This window comes from Orcinus orca, chromosome 17, assembly GCF_937001465.1.
Source record: "Orcinus orca chromosome 17, mOrcOrc1.1, whole genome shotgun sequence".
Classification (NCBI taxonomy): Eukaryota; Metazoa; Chordata; class Mammalia; order Artiodactyla; family Delphinidae; genus Orcinus; species Orcinus orca.
In genome coordinates this window covers 55,326,234-55,339,154 of record NC_064575.1, presented here as the reverse complement: position 1 = coordinate 55,339,154, position 12,921 = coordinate 55,326,234, and the positions used below count along the sequence as shown (strand labels likewise).

The 12,921-nt window shown below is 42.6% G+C and overlaps 1 protein-coding gene across 2 annotated transcripts in view; it reads left to right on the top strand.

The window, feature by feature from the left end:
• The first annotated feature begins 1,222 nt into the window (after nt 1–1,222).
• Nucleotides 1,223–12,921, top strand: part of LRP12 (LDL receptor related protein 12) — an 84,170-nt gene continuing 72,471 nt past the window's right edge. Inside the window, exon 1 of one of the 2 annotated variants that reach the window (XM_033411236.2) lies at nt 1,223–1,353. In XM_033411236.2, coding sequence (XP_033267127.1) covers nt 1,275–1,353 — 79 coding nt within the window. In that variant the 5' untranslated portion in view covers nt 1,223–1,274. The remainder of the gene's footprint in view (nt 1,354–12,921) is intronic. The other variant, XM_004282928.3, reaches the window with a different exon arrangement.

Sequence of the window (12,921 nt, the reverse complement as noted above, 5' to 3'; positions counted from 1 at the left end):
AAATATGGATAATAATATTTATCTCACAAGGTTGTTAGAGATGAAAAAGAGATAACCTGTGTCAATTGGACAGCATAGTGCATTGTAGGTCTTCCTTGAATAGCCCGGAGAGTGCATGTAAAGGTCAATGATAATCTAGTAGGGGAGATGAGACGTGTCGACAAACACTTTACAAATACAAGGCGGAAGATCTGACGTGCCAGTGTCACTACAATTGTATTTAGGAAGTGCTACGGAGAGGTAAGGGAAGGAGGAATCACACTTTTTGGGATGGAGAAAGATGTTTAGAGAAATCACGGGTCGCTGAGTGAACCCCTCTCTCACTTCCCGACCCCCGAGGTGTCTCCAGCCCCCCCGGGGGATGTCAGAGCCACCTCCACGCCAGACTGGAAGTGCTCCGCACTCCAACCTTGTCCGGCTCATCGCGGGCACCTTGAGCGTGGGCGTCCAGCCCCAGCTCCCCAGCAGGCATTCCCAGCGACCAGCGGCCGGGGTCTCGGCACTAACCTGCGCCCACCCACTCCGAGCTCCGCGCGGGTTAAGTGGAGGAAGGGAGGAAGGGGTAGGGGAGAGTAACTCCCAAGTTCCCAGCCTCCGAACACCCACTCTCCTCGCTCGCGCAGCCACTCTCCGCCACCCAACACGTCCTCATACAACCCGCAGGGGCAGCCCCGAGACCGCTGACTGCAGCGAAGCGCCGAAGCCGGCCCCCACTCCCCAGCCCGGGGGAACCCATCGACCCGCGTTCTCTCGCTCGCTCATCTATTGGCACTGCCTTGCTCCTCCGGCCTCTGTCACGAGGAAAGCGGCCCTGAGACTTAGAAAGTCCAGCGGAGCGCGGGGTGGGAACCAAGGCAGGCGGGCCAGGGGATTGCCGATCGCACGGATGGGCGCGGGTGCCGGCTAGCGCTGTCTGGCGGGTGGCGGCGCCGACTAGCCTATGCGGCGCGTGGCTGGAGCCGCGCGTCCGCCGCCCCCTCACCTCGTACCGGCGCTGGCTACCCTGGCTCCCGGGAGAGCCGTCCCGTGGAGGACTCTCGCGCCGCCCCGGCTGGGAGCCGGCGAGTTGCTGAGGGGGGTCCGGAGGGAGGCAGAAAGAGGGAGGGAGCGCGCGCGGGCGGCGGCGGCGACGGCGGCCCCTCCCCCTCCCGCCGCCGCGGAGAGCGCAGGGAGCAGCCGGGGGCTCGGTGGCGGCGGCGTCTGGCCCCAGCTCCTCCTCCGCCTCCACCTCCGCCTCCTCCATCTCCTTCTCGCTTGCTCTATCTGCCGTGGTTATGGCCCGTCGCTGGAGCACAAAAGAGTCTCCGCGGTGGAGGTCTGCGCTGGTCTTGCTTTTCTTCGCCGGGGTGTACGGTAAGTGTCCTGGACCTCGCGCCCCGCTGACTGAACAAAGCTGGGGCGACCCCGGGCCCCGAGGCCTCCAGGACAGGGGGCTCCCCGAGGAACCGGCAGAGACCCCGGCCGCCGGCGGGACAAAGACCCGGCGAGGGTTGGATGTAGCGGAGGGGGTGTCCACACACGAAGATGCTTTGGTCCATTCGTCTGTCTCCAGACCCTCGGGGTTTTGGTGGGTGTTTGGGCGTCCCGGACCCGGGGAGCCTCCTGGGAGCTAGAGGGTGGCGGATGGACTTCCCGACCTGGGCTGGAGGGCCACGGTGGCCGGCTGGTTCCTCGGGGACTCGTAGCCCCTTGAATAACACACACACACAAAGATGTAGGACTGTGGGAGAAAGGGAGGTCGCCCCCCCGCCGCTGGCCGGGACCGTCCTGCCACCCCCAACGCCCCCACCCTGGGCCAGGAAGTTCACTCCTCAGTGGAATTCACACCGCACCGATCCCTCACCTTCCCCACTCCCTGGCAAAGCAGCCCGCTATTTTCTTCCCATCCCTGCACTTCGGGGGCTCTGCTGATCCCGGGCATGCAGGATCCTGCCCCTTGCTCTGGAGCAGCACGCGGGAGAAGGCCAGAAAATAGTTTCCAGCCCCACCTCAGTCTCTCCCTCTTAGGGCGTACATGTCTGCCCTGACTCCCAGTTCGTTTGGCATTTCATCCATCATTGTCCGCTAATGTTGTCACTGTTGCTTTATTCCAGTCTGTGGGTTGTATTACATATATTCCTTTGAGGTTAAGAGATGGCTGAGGCTATGAGTAAGGACCAAGCTTTACGTAGTACACAGGGGTCAGAACAAGAGCTAAACGGAATTAATTGGAAAGAACATTCATTGCTTGAGAGACTTTGAGTTCCACTTCTGGCTTGACTGTTTTTAGTCATCAGTTTAAAACATTGTATAGTTGTTTCAGAGAACACAGTTAACCTTTACTTTTGGGAGTGGTGCTTTGATTTCTTCAGAAGAAAATAATTAGAAGTTATCATTCTTTGGTAAATTTTACTTCTGAAAAGTCTAAGTCATTTGCCACAAACACTTAATTCCACTAATGGTGGTGGGGATGAAGTTCAGTCAACATGTAATTTACGAGCAAGTATTATCTCTTTTGAAAGCATTTATCTATGGAATTGAATGTCACGGTAACTTTTAAAACCTGAGAAATTACACGAAATGAAGAATTTAATGAACTGAGATCGACATTTACTGCCAACCAAGAAATAGTAGTTTTTCTGTGTGGTTCAGAATGTATTGCTCCCTGACCTGATTAATATATTTTTATTTTTGTTTGGGAGGAGTTGGTCCACATTTGATGTGGTAATTGCCAGTGGTGTGCTTATTTGAACAGAAAACCCAGTGCATGACTTCTGATTGTTAGTTGCATCAAGTGGCTGTGATCCCTACTTGCTTGGTGACTTGTGGGTTTGGGTCTGCACCAGAGATCAATAAGCTATTATGTGTTTCTTCTAGCCTGAAGGTGGGTGTAGCTCTGCTCTAGGTTTGGTGTAATGGCCCAGGAGAGAGCAGAAAGCTAGAGGCATCTTTAATCTAGGGTGATTAAGAGTGTCCAGCTTTGTCCTCTACTATAATCAGAGTTGAGTCTTAGTGATGTGTGATCAGATTGGATAAATAAACAGGTTCTTTTAGCTCTGCTTTCATTAAGAGCTATGTCATTAGTGTTTGAACTAAAATTCTTTTTGCCTCTAGGGATAAGAGGCTGTGAACCCCCGAATTTGTCCTGGTGCATCCTTTTGTACTTGTACACAAAATGACTTTCTGGTAGATGTTTATCAGATATTTATGTTTTGGGAATTTGTGTTTAGTGAGGAATTGTTAGTAGGCAAAGACTGAAGCTCCTTTTTCCAACAGTGTGGGGTCACATTATAAAACTAGCAAGTGATTATGCTAAGGGTTGATATCTCAAGCCACACAGCAAGTTTTAAAGTATAAAGAAAACGGAGGTAGTGAGCCAGGCGGGACACTAAACTGTGAGCAGAGATTAAAGGAACCCTTCGCTCTGCATTTGGGGAAATTCTCTTTATTGCTGCACTTTTTGTCCTCTTCTGTCCTGTGTGGATTTATATTAGAGAAGAAGCAGCTATAATAATAGTGTGTGTGTGGCGGGGGTGTGTGTGCTTTCATAACAATAGTGGGGTTGTTTTACTTGAATATGCAGTAGTTGTGATGAGTGGATGCGTCCTGAGAAGTACCCATCACCTGTTCTGAGCCTTTAGAAAAACTATACACTGTAATTTATGAAACTGTCCCTTATACAGCAAAATGTGTGTTTTTTTCAAAGTGGCTTCAAAACTAATGAGAAACCTTTGTTAATGCAACTGAATATTCAGAGTAACCCTTAACTTAGACCCAGTGAAAAAAATGCAGGTTGATTGGCTGATATTTGGGCAGTTCCAATACCAACCCTTCACAGAGTGACTCTTTCTTATCTATTAAACTGTAATATTAAATGGCTCCAGGTTGTGCCTTGAATCTTTGAAACATTTCAAATACCTTAAAAGTAATCTTTTTATTTTGGTGCTTAGTTTCTTCACATGACCATTTTAGTGGACTGTGTGACTAATAAATGTGACTGTTTTAGTGGAATAGTATGACTGTTTTACTTCCAAGTTACTTTTCTGAATGCCAAAGCCTTATTTGAAACTCCAGATTATGATATGGAATACAGTTAATGTTTTCTAGGAGTAGTTGTTCAAAGACCAACAATTATCTTTCAGGAGCTGCTGTAGCTTAACTGCACCGAATGTTCCTGAGAGTTAGGAGAAGGTAAAGGTTGACCTCTGCCATTGGAAGTTTGAAGGGATAAGAACAGTTAGTGGGGGCAGCTGTGACCTTGCTGGCATGTGTTAGGCCTGCTGTAAGAGGAGAAGGTGCTTCTTCATATCTCACACGGGCTATCTGGCTGTTAAAATGTGTGGAGGTTTTCCAAACCATGTCCTCGTGAGTAGAAGCTGTTAGTCTTGCTCACCTCCCAAGCCATAATTTGATAATTATGGCAGTTCCATTGCTTTATCCTTTTCCACTCTGTTTGTCTCCCAAATCAGTGTTTTCTAATCTTTTTTATTTTTATTTATTGATTTATTTATTTTGCGGTACGCCGGCCTCTCACTGCTGTGGCTTCTCCCGTTGCGGAGCACAGGCTCCGGACGGAAGCGCAGGCTCAGCGGCCATGGCTCACGGGCCCAGCCGCTCCGCGGCATGTGGGATCTTCCCGGACCGGGGCACGAACCCGTGTCCCCTGCATCGGCAGCCGGCCTCTCAACCACTGCGTCACCAGGGAAGCCCTCAAATCTTTTTTAGAAGATTAAAATACCTAAAATACATTTTATATTACTCCCAGTATACAGAACAAAACAAAATTCATGAAATAATCCTTGCTGGTACTACCTGTGATGTACTCTGATGTTTTTTAACCTATTTCACCTCCCTTCTCTCCTGCTTCCTTTCTTCGTGTACTGGTTTGGACTCAATAAAGTAATTTTGGACCCACTTATAGAATACAGTTGTTAGTTTGTAAAAGCACTGCCCTAGATGAAGCCTTAAAATGTAATTTTAAATGTTTGTTGTATTTGTATATCATTTTACAGCAGCCTTGAAGAGTTGTAGGTGGTAAAGTCTTCGGTTACTTGCTGCTAGAGCTTTTGGGAGCAGTAAGAACTCTCCCTGACATGTACTGACTGAACTTATGACAAAAATGTATCTTTAAAGTGGTTTTCAGCTTATTATAGTCAAAAATTCTTTCTGTACACACTGCTGTTCTAGATGTTGTGGAAGCATAGCATGTTCTTTTTACTCTTGCATCTTATGTCTAATGAGTGAGTCTTTCTCTGTGAATTTTATGGAACTTTCAGCAGGATTTTATAAATTTCCAGTTTAAGGATAGGCTAGAAGTTCCAATTTTAGAAAGGTTGTAGAAATAACTAGAACATGAGAAAAAAAATCTAAACCAGATTCCAATTACTTCTAAAAAAGTCAGCCTTGATTACATAAAATATGTTGAGTAAAACTGAATTAATTGCTTAATATAAACCCTTCCTTGGGTTTAGAATCTAAATTATATCCATATCGTAGGGAGAATATAAAGGCATGCAGCACATTCCACAAAATTCTAGGCGGTTACCAGGCAGAAAGTATTAAATGACCACTCTCAGAGGGGTACCTGTGTTCCAGGGAGAATGTGGAGGAGATCTGAATGATGTATGGTAAATGATTTAGAACGTTCCTAGAAAGTATAATCTCTGAAGAAAACATAAAAATGATGTCAGGCTGAAAAGTGAGCAGCAGTTTAAAAAAATGTTTGGGAAAAAAGGACTTAATTTTTGTGGTTAGAAAATTTAAAGCTTATCAAGAAATTAAGGCAACAATGAGAACTTTTTGTTTTTCTGATGTGAGGCATTTTTGTATTTGGAGGGTTTTTGTTGTGTTTTTTTTACATCTTATCAATGAAATTACAGTTTAAAGAATGAAAGGTAAAAAGGAGGTAAATACCTTTAATATAGGTGAGATGTATGTAGATTTAAGCAAATAGAAAATGTTTTATTTCAGAATTTCGGAATGAGTACTAATCCTGTTCCTGCTACAGGTCTTTATAGGTAAATGAAGGTTGTTCTAAACTTAGGAATTGAGGTTGAATTAATGATTTCTAATTTCTCAGGTTATCTTTCCCTCCCATTTCTTGGTTTCTCTTCATTTTCTCCTCACTCCACCCTGTCTTTTGTGGGAGGGGTGAGTAAGATGTATACTACTTATTCTCCATTTTCTAAGGTGTAGGATTGGATTAGATCCTACAAATACAAGTTACCAATTTGTCTGTTCAGATGCATGTCATTAGTCCTTTTAAGTAGATGCAACAGTAGATGTGTATATAGATAGATAGGTCTGTCTGTCTATCTATCTCTAGTTTCAATATGAAATTAGCTTAGGGAATTCTGTCTAAACTATAGAAGAAAGGGAAGGAAACTAACATTTACTCAATTAAGTTCAGATACTGTGGTTGGTCTTAATTCATAGTCTGTTAATATTCATTAGGTCGTATTTAGAAATCCTACAAGGTATTTATTCCTTTTTTTATGGAAGAGAAAAATTGAAGCTCAGAGAAGTTGTCACTTATCTAAGATCAAAGCACTAGGAAGTAGTACAGCCAGGACCACAACCTAATCCTGTCTCTCTCTTCACTCTTTCATTCATTTAGCAAATATTTGTCGAGCGCTTGCTTACGTCTGGCACTATGTAAGGCACGACAGCCTGGTGGAGGTGGTTTCTGCCCTCGTGAAACTTCCAGTCTAGTGAATAACTTGTAGTAAGTGCTTTAACAAAAAACAAACAGGATAGCAAAGTGAATACCAGGCACAGAGTAGTTAGAGGAAGCCTTCCTTGTAGAGGAGAATGAAAGACCTGAAGAACAGCTAACCATGTTATGACTGGGATAAGAGAGCCTTGCACATGGGAGCAACATGTGAAAGACCCAGAATTAGGAAAAAGCTGATGTGGAAGAGCTGGTGTTTTGCAGGTAAACAAATAAAATCAGTAGCCGGAGCACAGTGGTCATAAGAGTGACAAGGTGAGGCTAGAATCTTAGGCAGGGACTCAGGGCTTTGGAAACTATGGTAAAGAGTTTGGATTTAAGTGTAATTGTTGACACAGTTTAAATGCTGTAGTGTGATCTTTGTTTTGAAACAGTCGCTTTTGCCCCTGTGTGGATTGTTCAGAAGTAGGCAAGAGCAGAGGTGGGATGATAGGTTTCGGCTGTAATGCAGGTGAGAGACACTGAGGTGGCAGCAGTGGAGGTGGAAAGAAGAGTATGAATTGCCCCTTTGATAGGGAAGGAAGGGGTGCTTCCTCTCTCGTCACACGAGGTTAAGGAGGAAAATATTAGTTCAAGTGGACTTAGGTCTGTAGGTTTTGTAGTAGGATGATGGAGAATTCTCAAAGTGATATGAGATCATCAGGTGAGAGTGAAGAAAAGGGCTGAGAGGTTGCGGGTGATTTCTGTTTTCATAATTCAGTAAATCAGTTTAGACCCTTAGGAAGTTAAGTTTCTGTTTATTTTAATCTAGAAAAGAGAAGGTTAAGAATACTCAGTTCAAGAAGGGATATTGTGTGTGAATAGTTGTATAGCATATGACACTAAGGAGTGGGGATTTAAGTTACAAGGGGGGAGGCTTAAGAAGGGTTCTGTGGAGAACTCAGTTCTAAGGACTGTTCATTTTTGTGGATGAAATAAGTACAGAACAAAACTTTCTACAGTGTTTTAAGAGTATTTAAGGCAAAAAGGAAAGGGTGGAATAAAAGTTAGATTTCAAGGACTTTTTGCCCAAGTTAAATGCTTTCTACTAAGTGATCAATTAAAGATTGCTCTATGTCTTAGAAGAGTCAAGAATGCATTGGCGGGGTTTCCCTGGTGGCGCAGTGGTTGAGGGTCCGCCTGCCGATGCAGGGGATACGGGTTCATGCCCCGGTCTGGGAGGATCCCACATGCCGCGGAGCAGCTGGGCCCGTGAGCCGCGTACAGCAAAAAAAAAAAAAAAAAAAAAGAATGCATTGGCAGATTAGAGAACTTCAAACATTTTTGGAAAAATAAAGTGACCTTTTACCTTTCTTCCCTGGATTGAATAGTTTATTTACAGACTATATAACTTTAGAAGGTCCCAAAACTTCAAAGTAAATGAAGCCAACTGAACAGTTTTCTAGTTCTCTCAAATACTTTATAACTCACTGCCCTGCCCTGCTAGTATCATTTTGGTGAAGAAGTGAAATCGTTTTACATTCATGTTTTTACCATTGAATGAGAGTAACTTCATACTTACCTTTAATTCACTTGAATTTCAGTTTTTAGAGATGGGATTTGGTGTTAATCTTTTCATATCGAGGTTAAATGGAGCACAGTGGGATGTGTCGTAGTTGGAATTTACCGTTCAGATGTAATTATCTGACTTAATTTCATTGATTGTTAAAGTATCTTATAGGTTTGAATAAGTTGGAGAAGACATGAATCTTTTATCTGGCATATTCTGAAATAGAATTCAGTTTCTTGGAATTATTATTGCCTGTTCTAGTGATACTAAAATCTTTTACCAAGAGTTAGAATACAGAACTCCTTTACAAAAAGATGCTTTTCTTAAATCCTCAAAATAACTCTGAGGTAGGTATTATTAGAAGAAACTGAAGCTTTGAGAGTAGTGATTTTGCCTAAGGTTTGCGTCTCTCTGCTGCTGTTCTCTTCATGTAAAGGCTCGTTAGTTTTTAATTTGTGTTATTGTAACAGCCCCAACTTGACTCTAGTCCTTATTCACTCACATCACACAGAGGAGCAGCAGAGTGACTCTTCTAAAGTGAGGATATGATTATGTAACTTTCTTGCTTAAAACCAATACTTCCCTATTCTTAAAATAGAAGCATCACTAGGCCCTTCACGATGTAGCTAGTTTTTCCCTTTCTCGTCTCTTGTCACTCCCTCCACCATGCCCTTCCCCTCCACCGTGTTTGTGCCATACTGAACACGTTTCTCTTGTCTCCTGGCCTTTGCACACACTGTTCTCCCTGCCTGGTTTTACCTTCCTCCACCACTTTCTTCACTAGGCTAACTCCTGCCATCCTTCAGCTTTCCTTTACATATTACCTCCTTTGGGAAGTCTTTTCTGGTTCTTCAAAACTAGGTGCCTGTCTCCTAAGCATCTCAGACTGTTCTTAGTATGCACACTTGGTATTTTCCTGTTTTACCTCTCTATATTCCCCCCGGAGCATCGCTGCCTACCAGATACATATTGTGAGCCTCAAATGTAAGTCATATACATAGTTTTAAATTTTGTAGTAGCCGAATTAAAAATTTTAAAAAAGCAGGTGAGATTAATGTTAGTAATGTATTTAACCTGATATATCTAAGATATTATCATTTTGACATGTAACCAATACAAAATTATTAATGAAATATTCTGCATTATGTTTTTCATACTAAGTCTTCAAAATCCAGTGTAAATTTTTTTTTTTTTTTTTTTTTTTTGGCTGCCTTGGGTCTTTGTTGCTGTGCACGGGCTTTCTCTAGTTGCGGTGAGTGGGGGCTACTCCTCGTTGCGGTGCGCGGGCTTCTCACTGTGGTGGCTTCTCTTGTTGCAGAGCACGGGCTCTAGGCGCCCAGGCTTCAGGAGTTGTGGCTCGCAGGCTCTGGAGCGCAGGCTCAGCAGTTGTGGCTCACGGGCTTAGTTGCTCTGCGGCATGTGGGATCTTCCCGGACCAGGGCTCAAACCCGTGTCCCCTGCATTGGCAGGTGGATTCCTAAACACTGCGCCACCAGGGAAGCCCTCTAGTGTAGGTTTTATTCTTACAGCTCATCTCAGTTAGACTAACCACATTTCAAATGCTTAATAGCCACTTTGAAAACAGTATCTATTAAGGCTGAGTGTAAACATGCCCTGTGATCCAGCAGTTCTGCTCCTGGTATAAACTCAACAGAAGTGGGGACATCACGTGCGTCAGAAGACACGTACAAGGATATTCATAGCATCCTTGCTTGTTTTAATTCCAGATTAGAAAGAGCCCATATATCCATCAGCGATAGAATAGATGAATAAATTATGGTATATGGTATATTCACATAAGGGAAAACCGTACAGCAGCAGTTCTCAAACTTTTGGGACGCAGGGCTCCACAGTTCTTGGGGGATCCAAAGAATGTTTTTTGTGTGACAGATATATATGTTTTTAAATATGGTAAATTAAAGTTGAGAGATTGTTAAAATATTTATTAACCCATTTAAAATGACAAGAAACCAACCCCATTACGTGTGACCTTAAGTAGCATACGTTTTAACAATATGTAAAATGACCACTAAAATTTCCAAAAAAAAAAGTTTCGTAAGAAGGATGGCGTTGCTATACATTTTTGCAAATCACTGTAATGTCTGGCTTAATAGAAGACAGCTGATTTCTCATGTCTGCTTCTGCAGTCAGTCTGCTGTGACATGTTTTGCTTGAAGTATAAGAAAGAAATCTGGCTTCACATAGATAATTGTAAAGGGAGAAGAATTTTAGTAGCCTTTTCAGATAAATGTGAATATTCTTTGATGCTACACCAGGACTTGACAAGTAGTTTTTTAAAGTTTAGTTGCAATGTGGAATCTGAAATCAGTGAGCTTTCTGTATTCTATTAAACTCTGAAAGGGTGTTGGGAATTCCCAAGAGTCCACTGACCACATTTTGAGAACAAGGTGCTCTCATTACAAGGTAATGGAAAAGAACAAATTTTAAAAAAATAAGGAAAAAAAACCCCAAAGTACCGCTGCAGGTAGGGTGGGTAAATTTCACATGTTGATCAAAAAATGTTAGGCACACAATTATAGCTACCGTATGAGTACAGTGTTAGAAGTTAGACTAATGTAGGAGAGCAGTTGCCTCTTGGGGTTGGGCGGGGGTGGGGGTAGTGATTGAGATGGGTACCATGGAAGCTTCTGGACTGCTGGTCAAATCTATATCTTGACCTAAGCGGTGGTTTACACAGATATGGGTTTTGGGGGTGATAACTCATGGAACTATAAACTTGCAATTAGTGCATTTTTGTATGTATATTTCAAATAAAAGTTTTTAAGTAATAACTTTTGAAAAAAAAGAATAGAATAATGTTGAATAATAGTATCCATAGAAGGTTTTCTGATAACGTAGATTCTCTCTAGTGTTTGCATTTAGTTTTTGTTCTTTTTTGCTTGATTTTTTGCCATTGTGTTTGATAATTAAAAACAATTTTAAAACTTTGTACTTTGGAAATTTCAAGCATATTCAAAAGTAGAGACACTAGTATAATTAACCTGATATACCCAACATCCAGCTTCAACAAGTGATCATTATATGGCCAGCCTTGTTTTATCCACTCCTCCACCCACTCCCTAAACGCAAATGATTTTGAAACAAATCCCAAGTACCTAATCTAATAATATTTCAGTATGTATCTCTAATATGTGAAGGCTTCAAAAAACAAACCTTAAGTCCAATACCACTATCACACTTAAAAAGTTAACAGTTCCTAATTATCATTACATATCTAGCCATATACACATTGCCCTGGCTGTCATATAAACATGAAGTTTTAGAAACTCTTTGGATCAGGATCCAGATAAGGTCCATACTCTGCAGTCGATATCTGTTAAGCCTTTAGTTTTAATGGTTCCCATCCCCTTTTTTTCAAAATTTTAAGTGTGATGTTTGCTATAGGTTTCTGATATTCTTAATCAAATTGGAGCTATTACATGAGTTCCTGTATAAAATAAGTTTTTGAGATTAGATATTTAATTTTGACACATAAGTGTGTTCATTTCTAAGATGATCGTAAGTTATCTATGAGGGCCAGAATTATGTGAGGGAATCATACCTAGCATCATGCCAGACAGTATTTGTTGAATAAATGAATTCGTTTATCCACGAATGGAGTAAATTACATTCATATGATTCCTTATGTTGAACTACTTTTGCATTTATGGGATAGACCACAACAAGTTGGTAACGATATATTATCTTTTTTTCTTTTTTTTTTTTTTTTTTTTTTTGTGGTACGCGGGCCTCTCACTGTTGTGGCCTCTCCCATTGCAGAGCACAGGCTCTGGACGCACAGACTCAGCGGCCATGGCTCACGGGCCCAGCCGCTCCGCGGCATGTGGGATCCTCCCAGACCAGGGCACGAACCAGTGTCCCCTGCATCGGCAGGCGGACTCTCAACCACTGCGCCACCAGGGAAGCCCACGATATATTATCTTTTAATCTGCTGGAATACATTGACTAATTTTCTTAAGACTTTGTGTTTGTATCTATGAAATCAGTCTGTAGTTACTGCCAGCTTTCTAACTCCCTGCACCCCTTTTCTTTCTCTCTCCTGTGACCTGATTTCCTCCCTCCTCTTCCCAATTTTCATATCTGTTGATCTGTTCTTTTAGACACACTTATAATCCATACACCTTTTAAAATTGATTTCAGTGGTCAAGAACAGTGCAAAAAAATTTACTGTTCCAGTTGTGATTATTTTGCCTTTTCAGGTTAGGGAAGGAGACCTGTATAGCTACAGTTACAATAAGAAAGCAAAAATAAACAGCCTTGTCCCGCTGACAGGAGAAATGTTTTCATTCCTAGTGAGGATAAATTTTGTTTCACTAAGCAAGGTAATACAGATGAGCCTGTCAGAAGTAAATCCCTTCTTATGAATGGGCCTTATAACCAAAGAAGCATATAAGATACCTTAGTGGAAATGGACTGGTTGTATGAGAAGTAGAATTCTTGTCTGAAGGAGGCATCTGTGGAGTAAAATGGAGATGCTAAATGAAGACTGAGCTCAAGTCCAGGGGAAGGACCACTGTGTTCTGCCAGATGGGCACTTCTAGTCTGTTGGGGGTGATTATACTTTAAGACCACACTTATTTGCTCAAAAGGTAGCAGCCATAGCATTAACCAAAATATGGCCCCAGTACTATGGAAGGTATGACCTTGTGTTTCCACTGACATGATTACTTGTACGTAAGACTATTCACGCTGTTAAAGAGGG